This window comes from Coregonus clupeaformis, chromosome 6, assembly GCF_020615455.1.
Source record: "Coregonus clupeaformis isolate EN_2021a chromosome 6, ASM2061545v1, whole genome shotgun sequence".
NCBI lineage: Eukaryota > Metazoa > Chordata > Actinopteri > Salmoniformes > Salmonidae > Coregonus > Coregonus clupeaformis.
In genome coordinates this window covers 53,006,801-53,029,907 of record NC_059197.1, presented here as the reverse complement: position 1 = coordinate 53,029,907, position 23,107 = coordinate 53,006,801, and the positions used below count along the sequence as shown (strand labels likewise).

At 39.9% G+C, this 23,107-nt stretch overlaps 2 protein-coding genes across 13 annotated transcripts; both read left to right on the top strand.

Moving 5' to 3' along the window:
* On the top strand, positions 1-7,015 carry LOC123481259 (glycogenin-1-like). Of its 2 annotated transcripts, XM_045220905.1 has the most exons (9): positions 14-442; positions 699-837; positions 1,140-1,314; positions 1,983-2,145; positions 2,470-2,596; positions 2,753-2,966; positions 4,989-5,162; positions 5,673-5,819; positions 6,737-7,015. In XM_045220905.1, exons 1-9 carry the CDS (start codon positions 436-438, stop codon positions 6,860-6,862), a joined length of 1,272 nt encoding a protein of 423 aa, XP_045076840.1. In that variant the 5' UTR covers positions 14-435; the 3' UTR covers positions 6,863-7,015. The 2 variants fall into 2 exon arrangements, with proteins under 2 accessions (XP_045076841.1, XP_045076840.1); XM_045220906.1 differs by lacking the exon at positions 5,673-5,819 and having other exon boundaries at positions 1-442.
* A 4,873-nt stretch (positions 7,016-11,888) lies between these two features.
* On the top strand, positions 11,889-22,390 carry LOC123491058 (CD99 antigen-like). Of its 11 annotated transcripts, XM_045220910.1 has the most exons (11): positions 11,889-11,998; positions 12,118-12,183; positions 16,430-16,459; positions 16,777-16,839; positions 17,216-17,254; positions 17,738-17,782; positions 17,994-18,047; positions 20,562-20,678; positions 20,883-20,936; positions 21,563-21,590; positions 21,695-22,390. In XM_045220910.1, the coding sequence occupies exons 1-10, from the start codon at positions 11,935-11,937 to the stop codon at positions 21,565-21,567; spliced, it is 537 nt and encodes a 178-aa protein (XP_045076845.1). In that variant the 5' UTR covers positions 11,889-11,934; the 3' UTR covers positions 21,568-21,590; positions 21,695-22,390. The 11 variants fall into 11 exon arrangements, with proteins under 11 accessions (XP_045076845.1, XP_045076844.1, XP_045076842.1 ...); XM_045220907.1 differs by lacking the exon at positions 21,563-21,590 and having other exon boundaries at positions 11,890-11,998; XM_045220908.1 differs by lacking the exon at positions 21,563-21,590 and having other exon boundaries at positions 11,898-11,998; positions 12,121-12,183.
* The last annotated feature ends 717 nt before the right edge of the window (positions 22,391-23,107 follow it).

Below are 23,107 nucleotides of genomic sequence, written 5' to 3'. Positions count from 1 at the left end.
CAGACTCTCTGATTTGCTCTTGCTTACTTGCATCTGATTTGCTCTTGCTCTAAAAATGGCAGACGTATGAGTGTTGTGTAGCTACCAGCTTGAGGTTACACCCCCTGGCTTTAGATATAACCTCTCATATTACATTTACTACTATACGTTTTATAAAGCCAATCGAAATGGCTGTAAAAAAATAGATTACTTTGTATTGATCATTCTGGATCTATTGTTTGTGGACAGTTACTACTGCTGGACTCGCTGGACTGTGGGACTACAGTATCATCAACATATTGGAGTTTCATTTTAGGGGAAACTAGTGCATTTTCCGCCAAGTCCTCTCTGCCAGTGGTGCGGGACCTGATCTATCAACTTGACACTTTTATTACCATCTATCACTTTTACCTCTGCCTCAAGTTGTTATTCATTTAGAGGAGTCGCTGTCACACCATGCCAGGTAAGTACTCATCATTATATCATAAACATTTTAATATAACCTGTCAGTGTCAAGTTGATTGAGATCACTCTCTAATTTAATGCAAGAGGAAAACAGGAAGTGCTTGACTATCGGTAATAACTTGAGAAATGAACTACTTTTAATTCCTAAAGAACGTAATGATGATGGCACTGTAAAACTGCTCAAATCCCCTGTTGGGTGTTAGTCATCTATTTCAATGAATAACACCTCCCACTCTTCCTTCCTGTGCCACCAGCGAATCAGGCCTTTGTCACCCTGGCTACCACAGACAGCTACTGCATTGGGGCTCTGGTGGTAGGACAGTGTTTACGACGACACAAGACCACACGCCAGACTGTTGTGATGGTCTCCACTAATGTCTCTAACCAGGCGCGGTGAGAGAAGTCCCTGCATCTCAGACAGAAATATAATATGATATCACTGAGTCATGGAGAGTGACGCATGACCTATTAGAATTTGAATTAAAGTTCTACTCTGTGTCTGTGACAGAGGTCCCAGAAAAGCTATCAGACAAATGCAGTATTTGGTTTCTCATCAGTTAAGGGGGCATTAGATTAACTGGATGGAGTCTTTTGCAGTCCTGGGTGCGCTGTGGACCTAGTGTATTTCTTGTGTATTGAAGTCATGTAAAATCAGATTGTAGTTGTAGTAAATCCCCTGTGTTCCCTCCCCACAGTGCTGACCTGGGCCATGTGTTTGACCAGGTCCTGGTAGTGGACGTGCTGGACAGTGGAGACCAAGCACATCTATCCTGGCTGGGACGACCAGAACTGGGGGTCACTTTCACCAAGCTCCACTGTTGGACCCTCACCCAATACAGCAAATGTGTTTTCCTGGATGCAGACACACTCGTAAGTGTACTGAAATCTCCCTAGACACCACTTGTCTCTAATATAAACACCCACTCAATTATCAATTTGTTTTAAAACCAAGGAATCAATCTTACTATGTCAAAGCTTGATCTTTACCAGTAAATCAATTTTAATATTTGAGTTGTGCAATATTGATCTGTAACTAACATGGACCCAAACATAGTTATTGAAAGGTAAATCAGTACCTAACATGAATGTTACAATCGCCATGGGACAGACCGTCATATTTTTGCTCTGTAAAAAGAAGTACAGAGGGCTTTTCATGTGCTGCAGAGATAGGCGTGTTTGGTTTGAGTGTCAAGGCCAAGCAAATAGAGCCCCAACTGGTCACAGGGCCATGTAGGAAGTTCAACTGAAAATGAAACATAATGAGCACATCCAAACATAAACCAACAATACCATACAATCATTATGAACTCTCGTTATAGAAAACTTCCAAAAGTATGTGCTGAACCTACAAATGGCATCTTGACACTTGATCTGGAACTTGACGTTGATCAAATCTGTGTTCATTTTGCAGAAAATGTCCAACATATGTCCTCTGTACAAATGGCATCATAAACTTGACCTTGACTTTGAGTTTTGATATTTTTGATGTACTAACCTGCTCTGTTTCCTGTTGACTCATGACCCTCCCTGGCCTGTAGGTGCTGTGTAATGTGGATGAGCTGTTTGAACGTGAGGAGCTGTCTGCGGCCCCTGACCCTGGCTGGCCGGACTGTTTTAACTCAGGGGTGTTTGTGTTCAGGCCCTCTCTGGACACCTACGGCAGGCTGTTGGAGCATGCACGACAACACGGAAGCTTCGACGGTCAGTCAGAACCCTTACCCTTGCTTCAAGTCCACATCCCAGTTCAACCCTAACCCTCAACGCTGACCCTAGCCCTTTAACTGTTTCTTCTTGAAAAACATTTGGAAAATGTTGATGTTGATGAACTTGATGTTCATTTAGGAAATTACAGAGCTCTACCACACGGTTGAGAAGACCAGCAATGCCATATTAGAAATGCAATTTGCATAGCAATTTTACTTATCTCAACAATATTACAGTACATAAATGACTTTACTGCTTTAATGGCTCTTCCTCATGATATGTGCTGACAGTAACTCTACTGTATACCCTCTGTGTTTTCAGGTGGGGACCAGGGCCTCTTAAACACATTTTTCAGTGACTGGGCTGTTAGAGATATCAGTAAACACCTTCCTTTTGTGTACAACCTCAGTGCCATCGCAGTCTACACCTATCTACCTGCTTATCAAGAGTGAGTATTATTTTACTTCAAATGGATAATTTCAGCAAATATGACATTTCCCTGATTGAAAAAGCATATTTTGTACCACAAGCCTGACTCCAACCCTGCTACTGTTTTTTTTGCCTGATGTTGACCATATTGTACTGTTATCCTGGTCCCACACAGATATGGTCACAATGCTAAGATTGTCCACTTCCTGGGTTCAGTCAAGCCATGGAATCAACGTTCTAACTCACAGACCAATCAGCACACCAACAGCCCCCTGGAAGAGTTTGTTTACCAGTGGTGGACGGAGTACTCCTACTTACTTCTCCTTACAAAGACAATGTCCCATCAAGAACCTGCTGTGCCAATCCAACATGCTGGGCCAAAGCAACATGTAAGACGCAGTAGAATTGACTCATGTATTTTCCTCATACTGTATATGCACTCTATAACATAACCACATACAAAACAAAGTGTAAATGTCTTAGCATTGCAGTGTCATGTACTGTATACTGTGAACTAACATAGTGCGTCACAGCAGAGCTTATACAACATTTGAACATTTAGGTACAGTGCCTTGCAAAAGTATTCATCCCCCTATTTTGTTGCATTACAACCTGTAATTTAAATGGATTTTTATTTGGATTTCATGTAATGGACATACACAAAATAGTCAAAATTGGTGAAGTGAAATGAAAGAAATAACATCAAAAGTAAATAACAGAAAAGTGGTGCGTGCATATGTATTCAACCCCTTTGCTATGAAGCCCTTAAATAAGATCTGGTGCAACCAATTACCTTCAGAAGTCACATAATTAGTTAAATAAAGTCCACATGTGTGCAATCTAAGTGTCACATGATCTGTCACATGATCTCAGTATATATACACCTGTTCTGAAAGGCCCCAGAGTCTGCAACACCACTAAGCAAGGGGCACCACCAAACAAGCGGCACCATGAAGACCAAGGAGCTCTCCAAACAGGTCAGGGACAAAGTTGTGGAGAAGTACAGATCAGGGTTGGGTTATAAAAAAATATCTGAAACTTTGAACATCCCACGGAGCACCATTAAATCCATTATTAAAAAATTGAAATAATATGGCACCACAACAAACCTGCCAAGAGAGGGCCGCCCACCAAAACTCACGGACCAAGCAAGGAGGGCATTAATCAGAGAGGCAACAAAGACACCAAAGAGAACCCTGAAGGAGCTGCAAAGCTCCACAGCAGAGATTGGAGTATCTGTCCATAGGACCACTCTAAGCCGTACACTCCACCGAGCTGGGCTTTATGGAAGAGTGGACAGAAAAAAGTCATTGCTTAAAGAAAAAAATAAGCAAACACGTTTGGTGTTCACCAAAAGGCATGTGGGAGACTCCCTAAACATATGGAAGAAGGTACTCTGGTCAGATGAGACGAAAATTGAGCTTTTTGGCCATCAAGGAAAACGCTATGTCTGTCGCAAACCCAACACCTCTCATCACCCCAAGAACACCATCCCCACAGTGAAGCATGGTGGTGGCAGCATCATGCTGTGGGGATGTTTTTAATTGGCAGGGACTGGGAAACTGGTCAGAATTGAAGGAATGATGGATGGCGCTAAATACAGGGAAATTCTTGAGGGAAACCTGTTTCAGTCTTCCAGAGATTTGAGACTGGGATTGAAGTTCACCTTCCAGCAGGACAATGACCCTAAACATACTGCTAAAGCAACACTCAAGTGGTTTAAGGGGTAACATTTAAATGTCTTGGAATGGCCTAGTCAAAGCCCAGACCTCAATCCAATTGAGAATCTGTGGTATGACTTAAAGATTGCTGTGCACCAGCGGAACCCATCCAACTTGAAGGAGCTGGAGCAGTTTTGCCTTGAAGAATGGGCAAAAATCCCAGTGGCTAGATGTGCCAAGCTTATAGAGACATACCCCAAGAGACTTGCAGCTGTAATTGCTGCAAAAGGTGGCTCTACAAAGTATTGACTTTGGGGGGGGGGGTGAATAGTTATGCACGCTCAAGTTCAGTTTTTTGGTCTTATTTCTTGTCTGTTTCACAAGAAAAAATATTTTGCATCTTCAAAGTGGTAGGCATGTTGTGTAAATCAAATGATACAAACCCCCAAAAACTCCATTTTAATTCCAGGTTGTAAGGCAACAAAATAGGAAAAATGCCAAGGGGGGTGAATACTTTCGCAAGCCACTGTAAATATTTGCATTTGACAGACTGCATAGTGGGACTACAATGTACATCCTATAGAGAACATGTGTGTTTTCTCCTATGTCTGTTGTTCTTACGCAAATGTACCACCGAGAGAGATCAGAGTCCAGTACTCTTGTCCCCGTACTCTTCTCCTCTCGACACACCTCTACCAACGTACCTTAGGTGGTTCTCAACAGTACACACCATCACACTTTTTTTCACAGAGCCAGGGGAGAGAAGAAGAGAAGCCAAAGGGGAGAGAAGAAGAGAAGCCAAAGGGGAGAGAAGCTACAGTGTCGTTGATAGAGGACCTCACAGAATCATTACTCAGAGAAGTCACTCTGCTCACAGAGGAGAGGAAGAAGAGGCCCGATTCACCCACACAGCCAGGAGAAATGGTTAGTCTTTAACAAAAGGTGATAGAGCTTTTGCCTCTGCATTATCTATTCATTATGATTATTAATTAGTTATGACTTAGGTGTCTGATAGATCTTTAACCTAGCTCCGAATTACTATCAGCTTGAGGGATTTTGCGAATTTAAGGTTATCGCAGTGGCACACTTAAGGTTGTGATTCTAGAGGCTGTGCACACCCTGCCAATGTCAATGCATCATAGGAAGGAACAGTGTGAGAAAGTGACTGAAATGCTTTCTCAAAACCTATTGAAATCTGACTCAGTGACCTATATGATTGAGGCCATTGCTGTCAATACTTGCAACCTGGTGAATACAAATCAGTGGGTACTAATTACCCACTCTAATAGTAAATATGTATCATTTAACTATAACAAATCTTAAAGTGGATGCATGTCAAATGCTTACAATTTTAGTTGTCTTGGTGTCTCTAGCACATGTTGTTGTGGAACGACCTATAACTCACTCCATGTGTGGTTGGTCCCTGTCCTACAGCGTACCCAACATCAGGATGTATCTACGGGGGAGGAGGGAGGAGCTGGAGACAGAAAAGCCAATCAGGACCCACCTGGACCCAGTGAGGAGGGGTCAGAGGTCACTGAAACAGCCTCCAACACCATGGAGGATCCTGCCACTGAACCTGTACGTCACCTGTCTACACTAACATACACTGAGTGTACAAAACATTAGGAAAGCTATGATCCCTTATTGATGTCACTTGTTATATCCACTTAAATCAGTGATGAAGGGGAGGAGACAGGTTAAAGACAATTGAGACATGGATTGTGTATGTGTGCCATTCAGAGGGTGAATGGGCAAGACAAAAGATTTCAGTGCCTTTGAACAGGGTATGGTAATAAGTGCCTGGCGAACCGGTATGAGTGTGTCAAGAACTGCAACGCTGCTGGGTTTTTCACGCTCAACAGTTTCCCGTGTGAATCAAGAATGGTCCACCACCCAGAGGACATCCATCCAACTTTGGGAAGCATTGGAGTAAACATGGACCAGCATCCCTGTGGAATGCCCCGACGAATTGAGGCTGTTCTTGCAACTCAATGTTAGGTAGTTGTTTCGAATGTTTTGTACACTCAGTGTATATTTAAAGCCTACTATTAGGAACTGATTTAAGAAATTATCGATCTATCGTTCCATGTTTAAATGATCAACATTGTTGTTGGCAAAATACACATTCCTACTGTAGTAACATCCTCTGCTGGTGCACAACAGTATTAACACATTTGACCCCACAACAAAATATCACACATCGTATTGCTTCAAGGCCTCCCAGTAACTATTCCTTAGTCATTTATTTGTATGTCCCTCATGTCTCCATCTTTCATTTTTCATTACTCTTCTGACTGATGGTGAATGGAATAGATACCTAATCTATTTTTGTTATCATCTTGGTTATTTCTAATATCATTAATCATCTTGGTTACTTATCTATTATATAATCTTGGTTATTTTGAATCTCTTTTATCATCTTGGTTATTTCAAATGTATTTTTTTGTTACATCTCGGTTATTTCCTGAAATATTATCTTGGTTATTTCCTTGTAGACTGCTGCAGAGACAGAGGAGGATGATCTGGAGCAGCGTAGGCTATGGGAGGATGGCCAGGCTGACTACCTGGGCAAAGACGCTTTCGACAACATCCAGAAAAAACTGGACCGATTTTTAGATTAGTAGCTTGTTTTGTGTTTTGGCAAGATACTGTAGCAATAGTACTGTATACTCATGTTCATGTTTATGTGTGTTATGTCTGTAGTGTAGGCCACCACTCTAATAGGGTTTTCTGTGTCCTTTTGCTGTAAAACAAAAATAAATATATAAACTTGATTCCAATTTCATAAAAAAATGTGGTCTTAGAATTCAAGTTTAAATGCATTCCTTATTTTGATGTTATTCTGGAAATATCTGGAAGATTTTAAATTGTCTTTATGTTGCCACAAGAGGGTACTGTGGCTTTTTAAATAAAGCACTTTTCCTGGTCAAAGTTAAAGTCACAATCAACTCCAACAGCCCTATAGGGGTCATGATAGTCTTGCATAGACTCCAGAGAGTAGGGAAACTAGGGAAAGAATAAGTAATATTGGCCTCAGGGATCCTATCCATAGATGTTGTTGGATCAATATTCATCTATAGGCTTGTACACCCCTATTGTCCTAGGAGAGAATGGTAGCCCTCACTGTGAGGGTCTGGGAAAGGCTGTGTAGGCCTACAGAGGCTAAGGAGATATAAGGTCAGTACAGAACTGTTAACTCTATTCTGAAAGACTAAATACAACCTCAAACTGAATAAAATAATAACTTATTCCAAAACGTATAGGCTACTTACAGTAACAAGCCCTCCTTCCCGCTCACTATCTCTCTAGTCCAGTCCGTTCCAGTCCTTCATCTTCCCATTTGGAGAACAGCAGCAGCCTTACGTAACTTAAGGCTGCACTTAAATGGACTAATCAGCCACACCTTTAATCAGTGAAGTGGGGCCAGCTGGCTGTATTCTCTACCAGTTATTCAATAGCATTGACATCACAATAACCCTCCTAAAGAATTTCACTACTGCCTGAGGCTATTTGCTTTGACAATCTCTTTTATTTGACACCCAGATGTTTTCTCAGAATTCCATAGCTTACATTAACTGTGCTATCCACCTACCCAGGTTTAAACTCTAGCAAACTGCATGGACCGATAAAAACAGGAGCTTCAGGAAATAACTCAGAGGGTGGAGGCGTGAGGAGCGAAATCTAGAGTATATTTCAGTTTGTTTCCTTTTGTTTACTCCCCTTAAATACGTTTCAGTGCTAGACACTCAGCGTCCCGGATCAGTGCCCGACCTCACTAATGCTCTTGTGGCTGAATGGAAGCAAGTGTCCGCAGCAATCTTCCAACATCTAGTGGAAAGCCTTCCCAGAAGAGTGGAGGCTGTTGTAGCAGCAAAGGGGGGACCAACTCCATATTAATGCCCATGATTTTGGAATGAGATGTTCGACGAGAAGGTGTCCACATACTTCTGGTCCTGTATTGTATGGTTTTGGTTCAACTCTGGTTATTAACACCAACATTGGGGTTCTTTTACACAGCTGAGTGTTCATTTAACTCTAATTTAAATGTATGCAGGCTTCCATTTATTTCAAGAAGCTTTTAGACTTCTGAAGAACAGTAGATCCACATCAAGAACCCCACACTTAAGTCAACGGTTCTTTATCCAGGCAAGAGTTATCCAAGGAACCTTAAGAGCTGAGGAAGAACCTTTTAAGAACCTTCTTTTTTTCAGTGTGGGTGGGAAGTTCAGACTGCGTGGAATTATTAAATGATACTTTTTATTTATTGTAGAATAGACTACTGGGGGCAGTAGGCCTAAATTATTATCCAACAATATTAATAGGCTATATGCTGAGTGTCTGCATCAAAATGCTTTCTCTTTGAATTCAATGCAAATATTTATAGAGACGGTTGGGATTTTGTTATTGCAGCGTTATTACATCTAATGTTGGATACACAAGACACCGTATAAGGTCAAATGAACTAAAATATCAAAGCAGAGCTGTTTTAAAGGTAAGAATTTACAGGACATTCCGCAGAATTGAAATATTCATAGAATAAAATCAGTCCCATCTATTCCCATCACACTTTCCAATTGTGGATGAACCAAAATCAGAATCAGAACCAGAAGGATTAAATAGAATTTCAAATGTTATCGATGCCTCCTTATGTCTCTATGAATTGTCAACGGTGTTTTTTGTTGGATGACCAATAACGGGACATTTGCGAGGGGGATAAGGGTGACAAGGATGCTTCAAAACCGTGTAGCCTGATCCTCCTTCCCGCCTTCTTTGTCACACGATAGCAGCTTGCCCACTAATATACGTTTTACTGAATTATAAAATATTATTATGACAATTTCCTAGAATTAGAAATTAAGGGAAACATTTCCCCTGCTTTGCAATAGCCTAACTCATGCTAACACGAATGTGGCGCAACACGTTGGAGATAAAATTCAATAGGCTATTCAGCCTACACGATACACATAAAAGGAACTGCACATATTTTACTCCACATGAGCAATATATACAAACGATTTCCATGTTACGGTTGGTTAAATGACGCACCTTGAGCTTATGGTCAGAGCACTCAAGACGCGCCGCTGGACTTACCAAAGGGTCACCCTGGCGCGTCTCCGTATAAGCTAAAGTCGGGGTATCGTCTGCTTTTCTCACGATAAGCGTCAGATTCCGTGGTCGCAATCCACGTCTCGGCATATATACCATAGTATTACATAAAGAATGAGTAAGATGGCAAAAATAAACAAAGCCACTAAGATCGCCTTGTTAAATGGAGACAAGAAAGACTGCATGTCAGCAGCGAGGCAAGAGAGGGGGAATAAACAGGCTCTGTTGCTCCGGCTCTTATGAATGAAATGATGGACACGTTCTCTGCACTCTACAGCACCCGACCTATAGTCCTCCTTGGCATCTGCATTGATGCGTGCCAACTTGAAGAGTCAGACTGGCAGGCATCCACTGACCTATACATTTGTCCTTAGAGACCTCAACATTCACTGAAGCAACACAATTATAAATCATTATAGATAGACTACACTGGCCATGATTCCATAATCCTCAGATGTTGATAAACTGAGACGATTTCAAATCTCATTCATTTTTTAAATAATAAGGCAACAATTATTTCAATATCGTGCTCTGTTATTCGATGTTGGTTATTTTCCTATTATAGACTATGCATTACATCGATTAGGCCATAGCCTACTACACACTCTTTTACAAGATGAGAGGTTGTAGTATAGCTGCCAACTACATTATTTCTCAATACCATTTTCACCATGGCTTGTTGCCACATTCTCTTCGCTTTTACGCGCACCGCACAATATGGAAAGGCACCTTACAAATTCAAGTGAAACCCATGACATCTCGCTAGATGGCACAATCGCCCGGTTCAAATAGCCAAGGTGTTATCAGAGCAGTGGCTATTTTAGCATGTAAATCTTGTTGGGGCAAACAGAAACAAAAATGTGGGATGAATGCCAGCAAAGCCACTACACAACACAACACTAAACAATACATGAACTGCACTATAACGGTGACAAACGGTGCCCACAAACTGTTAGGGCCTACATAAAGCTGTCCCTACTGCAGAGTCCCAACAGCAGTCCCAACATTTTACCACTGCTACGCCTGGCTATCAGCGGAGCCTTGTCTGGCAGCGAAACAATTCATTCAGCCTCATGTACTGCCTTTACATTTTTTTTGCTGATATGGCTGACTTGCTTAAACAAATGTGGTTTCTAATGACAACTGAGATGTACAAACTATGGCATAAGGGGACGACAAGCGGATAAGAGGCAATCCATAATTTCGATTAAGACATTAATGAGCGAGCTAAGACGGACGTAATCAATATAACTATTTGTTTAGCACTTTTGAAATGTACAGTGACAGAATTCAGAACATGGGCCGTTCTTACAGTGTTATCCATGTACACCAAGCCAGAACCGTAGGATAAATAAAGGGGGCATATAAGCAGACAATGAAAGCTCTTACAATATTTGATGATTATATTTATCTAAAATAGGTTATAGGCTACATGTGCACCACCAAGTCAGAAGAGTAGGCGACATTAAAAAAAATATTCCAAATTATTAGGGTGAGGCACATGGGCTACTAACAGCTTACTACACAACATACACTTAGTAATACTTTCTTAGCTACAGTATATATATCTCCCTGGCATATTACATAATTTATGCAGCAGCATACAATACATTTTTGGACTCACCTTGTTGTGCTGTGCTCACTTGAACAGGAAGGTGGCGTGGCGGTCCTTCGTGGGCAAATTTAGTCATCAAAGTCTGGCGTTCTCTGGATTTATGATGCTTTCAAGACAACTGGGAACTCTGAAAAAACAAGGTCGAATCATGATGAGGTCAGTGATCTTCAGGTAGTAGCTCTAGAAAGAGGCCCGAGTTCCAGATTTACAATTCCGAGTTGGATGACTGTTCAAAATGTATTTTCCCAGTCGGAGCTCGTTTTTCCCGAGTTCCCAGTTAACTTGACTTTAGTGAGTTCAAGACTCCACAGTTTCAAGTTAATAGTTGTTTTGAGCGGGCACAAATCATGCTTCATTGACAGCATGGCCAATGTTGAATGTTTATCATTTTAAACTTGGAAAAGAGACCCTTAATCCCAGATGTGGGACCACGCAGCCACTCCACTGAATAGCAGGCTAGTGATTGCTTTGCAATGCTTACAGTTAGCCACCGATTCCTTCCAAACCACTCACTGTTGAATTTGTGATTTCCAATTTGTTGTGTAATGTTTATGTCCATTGGCCGATGAACACGGATACGTTTTATCTATACATTCTCTTCATTATTTATCTTCATATGACAAGGATTAAAAATGATTTACCAGTAGATTGTTGACTTGATTCATGATGATGACTGCTAGCTAAGATTTTGAAAGTATTTTTAAATTTTTTATTTCTCCTTTATTTAACCAGGTAAACCAGTTGAGAACTCATTTACAACTGCGACCTTGCCAAGATAAAGCAAAGCAGTGCGATAAAAACAACAACACAGAGTTACATATGGGGTAAACAAAACATAAAGTCAAAAATACAACAGAATATATATACTGTATACAGTGTGTGCGAATGTAGTAAGTTATGGAGGCTGTGACGTCATGAGCGGCCAGGGTAACGCCTTTATTTTATGAAGTTACCACACCACACCCACCCTGAATGCTCTTTCATTCGTGTTGGAAAGTTGACTGCCAATTTGTAACTGGAGAACACTCGAGTTCTGGTAGGCAAGAAGGACAGCACCGCACATTGACACACCCTAAAGTTACCGATTTATTTTGACAAAATAGCCATATCGATCCAGCATCGGATAATTCAGGAAAACTGTTTTTTCCTATTCAGCAGACATGAAATCTTGCTTATGGATTGCCTTGCTTGTAACTCTGGCTATAGGGACGAAAACACAAGGTAAGGTTTTTTTCCACTCAAGATACATAACTAACCCATTATTAGGCCTATTATGAATAGCTATTATGATAATGATAATAATATGATGATAATAACGATCAGGACTATTGTTGTTGTTTACTTGTTGTTGTTATGTTGATGTTAACGTAGGCCTATTTAAAGTTATACGTCTAGCTTAGGCCTATCCTTTGGACAAGGTACACACAAGATTGGCCTAGAAGTAGTAGTAATACGTTTATAGATTTAGACAAGAAAATAGACTGGGAAACTCCCATGTCTGCGCCCCCCTCCCCCATGTTATGTGCTATGTCTATTTGGGTTAGGGCACGTGGCTGTTGCATGCATTTGTTTCCCATCCCACTCATCCGTGCAGTTTTTAGTTGCACAGCTGAGAATGACATGCGGTTACCGTAACAGCAAGGCAGTATAACACTGTTACAAACGTGTAGGCTACTACAACGCGTGTGTACTTCTTGTACAGTTTTATAATCACAGCTCTCAGAAGAGTTCTGACTCATCTTAGTGTGGTAGTATATGACTCAAGGGTGTGTCTAGTCAGCCCTTTATAGTCAGGGTAGTGTCTTTGGCTCATAGGGAAGCACATGTGCATGCAATGCTAACTGGCACAACTGGGCACAACTTCGAAAAGCAAGTGTGAAAGGCACAGAGAGAGTGTTTTGTTTTCTAGCAGGATTTAATTGCTGAAAGGTAAGGGTGGTTTGCAGAACACAGTTCCCTGTACTGCATACTAACAACTCTAACAAATAAGTTTTTCTTATTTAAAGACACTTTCAAGCCAAGGCCCCCTCTGCCAACCTTATTTTCTTTGTAGGCTCTCTGTAGTGGTGTGTCAGTTGAAAAATAATACAGATAAAAAGTAGCTCCAATAAGCCTTTTAAAACCTCAAACTGTAATGCAGGAAATGTTAAACTTGTAGTGTATTTAAGGTTTAAAAAGGCTTCTGAAGTTTGTAATTTCCACTTTGAAATTTCAGACTTTATTTTCCTTCTAATCCACATAATAATTCACATTTCCTGTTGCTGCAGGATTATTTTCCTGCTGTAGAAAACTGGCTCAAATTAAGATCATACATATGTAGGCCTATAAGATATTGGTCTTTGAAATACTTTTTAGCCTTATAGCTCCTCTGTGAGTTATACTCAACACCCAATGAACATAACATTCTAAATATATTTCCCGTCCTGTGACTGGCTGTGTCGCTTGGCTTCCTGTGTGAGACAGGCATGCAACCCCAAACCCCTACCCAGATGGGCACGCTGTCTTCATGATGACATGTGATGCCTAGATTTAAAAGCCAGACTGAACTGATGAAAGACTGTTTTATACTACCCCATCATTGCCTCAAGTGCCCAGTACACAGTGAAAATAATTAGTACGAATGGGTTATATTTACTTAGTTGATACAGTTAATAGTTTGTTGGTCTTTCTTCTGAAAGTACACTGTAAAACCATGACAGGTTAATAACCTAAATGTCAGTGTTTACAACTTAAACATTAGGCATTTAGAATAGCGAATAAGGTTTCTCATCTTAAACAAAGGCATTTAGAATGCAAGATTAAACATGATAGTCAGCTTTTTCCAGTCAGTTTCCAACCAGGAGAACGCATCACTCTTAAGTATTCTGATTTTAAACACTACTGTTTACTTTCCCATCATCCTGTTTAGAGTGCATTTAGTAATTAGAAATTGATGTGTCTTTCCATGCCTTTTATTCAGATCAGTGTTAGGAATGTCTTTCACCATACTGGTCAGGACATTTGATTCAAGAAATCTTTTCAATCACGTGTTGTTGTTACTTGACTGTGTTGAGTTCATTTCTGTTAACTTGCTCTGAGTGAAAAAGACATGGGAGGGGCCTCATTATCATATTTACCAGCATGCTTTGTTGCAGGTTGATTTTTAGAATAGTTTGTTTAAAAATCTGTTTCCTCATACACATTGATTTTTGTTATACTATACAAAGATAAATAGCTTAATAAAAAAAAAACTAATCCAATCTGTGAGGGGTTGGATTTATTCTACCCGTTACTGAGATGGTTGTTCTAGTTAAGATGGTTTAGCCCTCAAGAGTAGCCCTGATTAGCCCTCAAGAGTATTTTACCAGTAGGCCGATGGTCTCATGAGTCTTCTCAAGTACCCCCTGTGGATAGGCCAAGTAGGTCCTAGTACCCCTGGTTGGGAACCACTGGTTTAGGTTGTCTTGTTTATGAAGTCCTTCACCGTAGCAGTCATTCTGAGTGCAGGTTGTGGGTGATAAAATATTCAAATTCTTGGATATCCTCCCTCTGGCTGGATTCTGATAGGAATTACTAATCACATTACAAACCAGCGTATTGTGCCTTGCAGGTCTGATGTGGCACATAAGCCAAGATTTTCAGACTACAATGTTGAAGATAACTAGGTCATAACTAAAGGTCTTATGAAATGTACACTGAGTGTACAAAACATTAGGAGCACCTTCATACTATTAAGTTGGACCCCCTTTTGCCCTCAGAACAGCCTCAATTTGTTGGGGCATGGAGTCTACAAGGTCTCAAAAAGCATTCCACAGGAATGCTGGCCCATGTTGGCTTGAATGCTTCCCACAGTTGTGTCAAGTTGACTGGATGTCCTTTAGGTGGTGGACCATTCTTGATACACACGGGAAACTGTTGCGTGTCAAAAACCCAGCAGCGTTGCAGTTCACCTACTACCATACCCCGTTCAAAGGCACTTTAATATTTTGTCTTGCCCATTCACCCTCTGAATGGCACACATACATAATCCATGTCTCAATTGTTTCAAGGCTTAAAAACCCTTCTTTAACAGTTCTCCTCCCCTTCATCTACACTGATTGAAGTGGATTGAATATGTGACATCAATAAGGGATCATAGTTTTCACCTGAATTCACCTGGTCAATCTATGTCATGGAAAGAGCAGGTGTTCCTAATGTTTTGTACACTCAATGTATAATATGTGGTCATAAAGGGTTGAATTGTAATTGAAACGCATTAATTTAGGGAGTCACTTGGTGAAGGTTTCAGGATTAGAAATGATTGCAACAAGCATGTCTCTGTCACTAACAAACACAGTCATGGGTGGGCATTTCTCACATTCACTCGAAAGGCATGCTGGGAAATGTGCAAATACAGCTTTACTCCCTAGTGTTAAAACAACACATTTGACATTTACATTTTAGTCATTTAGCAGACGCTCTTATCCATAGTGACTTACAGTTAGTGAGTGCATACATTTTCCATACACCCCCCAGTGTTTAGTGTTTAAACCTAAACGCCTTGTGCTGAATAAACGTGTTCATGTGTTTAAAAAGTGTTACAATGCATAAACATGTTCTGGTATTTACAATCTAAACACTGTGATGTGTTTTCATTGAAAGTCTAAATGCCTTGACGCGTGTTAAAACGTTTTTCAGAAAAGTGTTAGTTTAGTTATGTGTTCAGATCCTAAACACTTGGTTTTACAGTGTAATAAGCAACTATCTGAGTTTTCTGCTCAGTTTCACTTGAGACCTTATTCATACAGTCAAAGGTTCAGATGCAGTAAGCAAATGGTGGGGTGGCAGGTAGCTTAGTGGTTAAGAGCATTGTGCCAGTAACCGAAAGGTCGCTGGTTCTAATCCCCGAGCCGACTAGGTGAAAAAATCTGTCGATGTGCCCTTGAGCAAGGCACTTAACCCTAATTGCTCATGTAAGTTGCTCTGGATAAGAGCGTCTGCTAAATAATATATATATATATATATAAATGTATTCAAACTGGGAGGCCTCTATTTTAAGTGGGTTGAATAATTAGTTAATTAGTTAGTGTGCTAGCTCAGTCTTAGCTTGGTTAATTCCCAAAGGTTTAACTACAGCAAAGGCAGAGTAGAGAAAGTAGAGTGTTCTAGGAGACAGCTCTCCAGTTTCAGCTGCCTATGAGTCATTCAAACCGCAACTGTCTGTAATGGCACCAGACTGCATGCCAGGCAAGGCCAGTTCCCTCATAACAAAACCTCACCAGGCAACCAATACAGGATGTACTACCTGCTGTTAAGTAGCACAAACACTATCACAATATCAAAGTCACACACATAGCAACTGGTGGTTCCATTGAACTTTTTTAGCACACAGTTAAAGTTGAGTACAAGGTGGTGCTAACTAAGATGGGTTGACAGCTATTGCTGTGGGTGTGTTGGCATTGTCTTGGACATTGTGGCTGACCAATAGTAATTCATCTTTGTCCCACAGACTTTGATCTTTCTGATGCCTTTGATTCTGGTAAGTTTCTTGATCTTTTTTTTTTTTATGTCTGTTGCTAGATAAGCCTACTGTAGATGTAGTTTATACTGATGAAACAGGTGTAATGGCTGTTCCTCACCATATTCAGGTGGTACGTCTTCCTCCTCTGCCTATTTTGTAGCGCTGCTCACAGCGCTGTCTGGCTCTGATCCAATTGAATGCATTTTGCATAATGCAAATTGGTTAAATAGTTATTATTAAACAGGATTTCATGTCCAAATATAATGTAGGCCTTCTGAAAATCTTTTATATATGATTAGAAATGACAATTTTAGTTTTAATACTCATAACACATGATGACCCTATACCAACTACTATTCCAAAACAGCCAAAGCAACCTGCAAAGGATCCCAGTCCAGGTAGGGAAACCAGTCACATAATATAACACCGTGGAAGTCAGCAAGAAGCCACTAGCAAGGGAACATAGACAACTCATAAGTCCCAACTCATATGACTCAACATGAACCACATCAATAACCACTTTAAAGAAACAGAATATGAGCACAGAATGTGACTGTAGGGTGGCCCAGCCCCCGAAGGGACTCTTACCAACTGAATATTAGGATTTCCTTTGTGTAGTCTTAGGAATTCAGCCTTCTCTGTGTTATCTTTCCATCCCCATATTGTCACACTTCTTCAAATACCCCTCTACATGACCAGATTCTTCTGTGTTGACAAAGTGTTATAATAATGTACTAAGCATAAATACATGTCATTACATTACTTCATCTCCAGGCGGTGGATTTGATCTATTAGATGCTCTTGGTCCAGAAGGTAAAATGACACATTAATAGATGTTGATGGGTCCCTCTTTGTCTAAGCTGGTGTTGGGTTTTCCTCTTTAACATTCTATGTATCAGACTTACATTTGGTTACTCTTCTAAATCAACAGGTAGCTGTGTTAAGTCTCTCATCAGCTCGTTGGTGCTGGGATAATAAGATTGGATCATTCCTTGTCTCTGATTTATTTTTCACTGATTTGCTTTAAGAGTTTATCCAGTTTGCGATTTGGGTGATACATTTATAACTGCATCAAATTGTATAGTTATACTGTTGTTGTATTCAGTTATATTCAACCAGTCACAACTTTCAGCAAATCGCAACCTGGATCACCTTATTCTATTCTGCTATATTTAGAATAATTTTTCCTTTCCTGGCTTTAAAGTAGTAGACTCAAAGGTGAAAAGCCTGGGAATTATAGTTTAAAGTTTAGGCTTTTTTAATCCATCTTCCTTGATTCACCCTTTCTCCCCTTAGAGCCTGAGAAACCAGCTGGGATCCCTCCTAAAGAAGGTGGAACTGGTAAGGCATCTATGGCTGACAAATGTTAAATAAATGTATAGCTCACATGCATTTCAACTAAGCTTTTCTTTCTGTTCTCTCAGATGATTTAGATCTTCTGGATACATCAATGTGTTTATTTAATGTGTTCTTAACTAAATATGTTGTCCAATTATTTGCCCAATGTGGAATACAATGCTCTTATAGTTGATATACTTGATGTCCTTTCCAGATCCCAAACCTGCCCCTCCTCCCGCACCTGTAGATCCCAAAAAACCAGCTGGAGGTAAGTAAATTAACTCAACCAGCTGAAGTAACACTCATCACTTGTAATTACAGCATCCATACTATTTGGAATCAGGAATCTAGCTATCAGATTATTGAACACAGTAAGACGTTCTGATCAGGGCATAAAGTTAACACCCGCCAAATGCGGGTAGATTTAGGTATTGGAGGGAAGAATGTCTATTTCACCAGCCACGGTGTTCAATTTGCAGGTCTCTACAGTGCGAGCATTACATTTGTGAATAGAAATAGTCAAAAGTCAAGTATGAGCACATTGTTGTGATTTATTGCCAGAAAATGCTGCAGTAGCTGTTTTCAAAATATTTCTGCTGTTTTGTTTCATAGCTGCTAATCGCAGAAAGAAGTACGAATCCTATATCCCACCTCACGCAGTAACACTGCCTGGCAGGAGAGCTGTGCACTCAGAGCGAAGTGCTAATAGATTCATTTTTGGAGGTGCTGCGCACAGGCATAAAAGTTGGTCTAATTTACTCGTGTTGATATCACAAGTTTACTGGAGAACTGAGACCAAGTAGAGACTTTGGACAGGGTGGATATGGTATAATAAAGGCAGTTTATTCAGAGGTAAAGATATCTGGAATGTTTGGTGAACAATGTTGTACCTTTATTCCCAACAATACTGCCGCAGATAGCAGCTTGACTGTCGCCCTGGAAGGGTTACGAACTCTTAATGGCAAGATGAAGAGCCACTCAGGGGTGGATACTTCAATGGATGCGTTTGGTAAATATAAAATGCTTGTTTCTTCTATACTTGTATCCATCTCTGTTTTTGCTGCAATTCTAGTGCTTTGTGGATGCTGTTGCATTCCATGCATACGGACGCTGACAACCAGGATTATAACCACCGCTATTGATCCAAATCCTGCAGATAACGGTCAGATGTTTCCTTTGCTTGCTATTGACGATGCTGACCAAGGATATCTGGATGATGAATAGCATTTAAGCTTTTGTCACGTCTCTGGTGAGACGTGAAGAGGGGGGAATCAAAACTTTATCTTCTGATAAAGTTTTCCTATTTTGCCAATTGCACTGTTAGCTTGTGTCACGTCTCAGTGAAGAGGGGGAATTAAAGCTTTATCTTCTGATAAAGTTTTCCTTGTTTACTGTTACTTGGTCACGTCTCTGGGGAGACGTGAAGAGGGGGATTTGTCGTAGTAAATATATTTGTCGTAGTGAATATGGAATGTGATATGTTGAGTAAGATGTTGTGCTAAGATCTATTTAGGTCAGGAGCTTGTTTTGTATACTCGAAAGGCTACAAAGTGAGATGTTGTCCTCGTGTTTCTTGGCTATTTACATTGTTTTGTTCACAAGCTCGGTTGTTTTTTCAACTTTAGTTTGAGGCTGCTACTTCAACTGATAGCCCTAGTCAGATCCCCAAATCTCACACACACAGACACACATGACACAACTGGAGTTTCCCTGTTACCAAGGTAACCTCCCTTAAAGGGGCAGCTGAACATTTTGTCTCATCTAATATTTTGGTTAAAATTGAATGAAATTGAGCAATATTTTATTTTATTTTATTTATTTCACCATTATTTAACCAGGTAAGCCAGTTGAGAACAAGTTCTCATTTACAACTGCGACCTGGCCAAGATAAAGCAAAGCAGTGCGATAAAAACAACAACACAGAGTTACATATGGGGTAAAACATAACATAAAGTCAAAATACAACAGAAAATATATATACACTGTGTAGCAAGTTGTAGCAAGTTATGGAGGTAAGGAAATAAATAGGCCATAGTGCAAAATAATTACAATTAGTATTAACACTGGAATGATAGATGTGCAAGAGATGATGTGCAAATAGAGATACTGGGGTGCAAATGAGCAAAATAAATAACAATATGGGGATGAGGTAGTTGGGTGGGCTAATTTCAGATGGGTTGTGTACAGGTGCAGTGATCGGTAAGGTGCTCTGACAACTGATGCTTAAAGTTAGTGAGGGAGATAAGAGTCTCCAGCTTCAGAGATTTTTGCAATTCGTTCCAGTCATTGGCAGCAGAGAACTGGAAGGAATGGCGGCCAAAGGAGGTGTTGGCTTTGGGAATGACCAGTGAGATATACCTGCTGGAGCGCAGACTACGGGTGGGTGCTGCTATGGTGACCAATGAGCTAAGATAAGGCGGGGATTTGCCTAGCAGTGATTTATAGATGGCCTGGAGCCAGTGGGTTTGACGACGAACATGTAGTGAGGACCAGCCAACAAGAGCGTACAGGTCACAGTGGTGGGTAGTGTATGGGGCTTTGGAGACAAAAACGGATGGCACTGTGATAGACTACATCCAATTTGCTTTCCATTGGTGTGAAACTAGGCTACAGCCTCATGTGTTTTTGAAAAAAAGGCAAGTTATGCAACATGAATAGCCTCACTCACACACACTCTCTTTAATAGACTTTTCTAAGTATCAATCAGAGAGAAAACGTCTAGGGTAACCTTAACAACTAAACAACAACAACAACAATGGATCTTTTTGTTGTGTACATGTAGAAGCTGGATCTGGTCAGATCGCTGGCATAGTGAGTGGAATAGGAGTGGCCCTTCTTGGTGCTGCCTCCATCTACTTTGCCTACCAGAAGAAGAAACTGTGTTTCAAGATTCAGGGAGGTGAGTGAATGGGACTGGGATACAAACAGTACAGTATGTGTAGTGGTGGATACAAGGTTGCCCTGGCTGTAGACGCCTATATGGCAGCCATGTCTACAGCCATGTCTCAGGGCAAGATACAAGGGTCTAGAGGTCCCGCTATAAAGTTGTCTGTGGCACATAACATGTTCTTCGATGTAAATGCTTATGTATTTCTCCATTCAGGTGTAGACCCAGAAAGTGGAAAGAACGCACATGGAGCTCAGTCTGATCCCCAAGGTAAGTACTAGTTATTACACGATCTCATTAGTCCTACTCTCTCTCTCTCTCTCTCTCTCTACTACTCCAATATACTACCTATACTATCTACTACCTTCATATATACTGCCTATATTATCTACAGCCTTCATATATACTGCCTATATTATCTATTACCTTCCTATATACTGCCTATATTATCTACTACCTTAATATATACTGCCTATATTATCTACTACCTTCCTATATACTGCCTATATTATCTACTACCTTCATATATACTGCCTATATTATCTACTACCTTCATATATACTGCCTATATTATCTACTACCTTCATATATACTGCCTATATTATCTACTACCTTCATATATACTGCCTATATTATCTACTACCTTCATATATACTGCCTATATTATCTACTACCTTCATATATACTGCCTATATTATCTACTTCCTTCATATATACTGCCTATATTATCTACTACCTTCATATATACTGCCTATATTATCTACTACCTTCATATATACTGCCTACCTACTATATCCATCTAGTATTCCTGTTCTGTTTTCCTACCTTTTCTCTGGGTGGGTCTTGCTTCTCCTCTGTTTCTTTACTTCTCTCTGGCCTCCTTTTCGTTCCTGCAGATTAGGGCAAGGGAACCCTTGGAAAAAGGTCTGCTGAGAAGGGTTTGAAGTTATTTTAAATTACAATGTATTTTTTGTGTATTTTTTGTGAACATAACATAACCATTATTTCTGTGCTTCCTCTGATTCCAGTGATGAGCAACTTGCTCAGGTCATCTTAACTTCGATCAGATCATCATAGAGGAACTGCACCTTGAGCAAAGAAACACATTCTTCCATCAGCAGGTATCAACTGTCTGCTGGGGGACTTCAGTGGGCAAAAAAATACAATAAAAAAAAAAAATATATATATATATATATTTTTCATTTGTCTTTCATTTGGAATTTAACATTTGGAGAATGTTAGTTATATGTTTTCTTGTTTTTTTTTGCCTTATCTAGCTGTGTAAAGACACTTAGATAGATTTACAACTTGAATACATGTTTTTTGCAGTGAAAATGTATTGATACTTTTCATTGTATATTGTTCAGTACCAAACAATTGTCTTTCAATATGCTGATGTGATTTTTCATCACATTCATTACTTTTCATTTCATACTTTAGTAGGCCTAGCTAGTATACATAACTGCATTTTACATTTGACTGTTTACATTGCACATAGCTTTTGTTGTATTTGTTTTACTTTAACTGTCTCCATGTATATTCGATTCAATTCTGATAGGCAGTAGGATCCCTCGTTTCATAAAATGTCAGCGCTTGTTTTAAAATATAACCCAGGGCGAATCTGTAGTTACACTAATCAAAACAAACCATGCACACAAATGATAATTTTATAACATGGCACATTCATGTAATTATTAACTGGATTCAAATTTAATAGAAGGATTTACAACTTTAAGGTATAATGAAAAAAAGTGTCTTAGAAAAGGGATCATTTTGGTGGATATAAAAGAATGTGTAGGGGTACTATTTGAGATGAGGATTGGATTCAAGCTGAACTTTTAGCTGCATCACATGTTTTGTCATCTAGTAAGTTAATTGTTTGGGGTGCAAGCCACTCGTCTAGTGTGTATGTGAGGAAAGATACCGTAAATGCACATGGTAAATAGCCAGAAATGTTTAAAAAATGCATTGTGCATGTTTATTTGCAAAAAAACATTTATACCGAGAAGTGGTTATTGTATGTTTTAAGTTATACTTGTTTAAGATTTGTATGTATGATTGCTTGATTTCTGATGTAATACAGATATGAATAGAAATTGATACCTGGGGTTGATACCAAACTACACTGAACAAAAATATAAACGCAACATGTAAAGTGTTGGTCCCATGTTTCATGAGCTGAAATAAAATATCCCAGAAATTTCCAAACGCACAAAAATCTTATTTCTCTCAAATTTTGTGCACATCCCTGTTAGTGAGCATTTCTCATTTTCCAAGATAATCCATCCACCTGACAGGTGTGGCATATCAAGAAGCTGATTAAACACCATGATCATTACACAGGTGCACCTTGTGCTGGGGACAATAAAAGGCAGTTTTGTCACACAACACAATGCCACAGATGTCGAAAGCTTTGAAGGAGCGTGCAATTGGCATGCTGA

Excerpts from the sequence above, each read along its gene's own strand:
- LOC123481259 (XM_045220905.1), top strand. Across the intron at positions 2,967-4,988 it reads ATGCTGGGCCAAAGCAACAT|AGCCAGGGGAGAGAAGAAGA; the intron begins GTAAGACGCAGT and ends TTTTTTTCACAG. Across the intron at positions 5,163-5,672 it reads CCACACAGCCAGGAGAAATG|CGTACCCAACATCAGGATGT; the intron begins GTTAGTCTTTAA and ends CCTGTCCTACAG.
- LOC123491058 (XM_045220907.1), top strand. The coding sequence starts at position 11,935 with ATGCTCTTTCATTCGTGTTGGAAAGTTGACTGCCAATTTGTAACTGGA. Across the intron at positions 11,999-12,117 it reads TGGAGAACACTCGAGTTCTG|CAGACATGAAATCTTGCTTA; the intron begins GTAGGCAAGAAG and ends TTTCCTATTCAG. Across the intron at positions 17,255-17,737 it reads AGATGCTCTTGGTCCAGAAG|AGCCTGAGAAACCAGCTGGG; the intron begins GTAAAATGACAC and ends TTCTCCCCTTAG.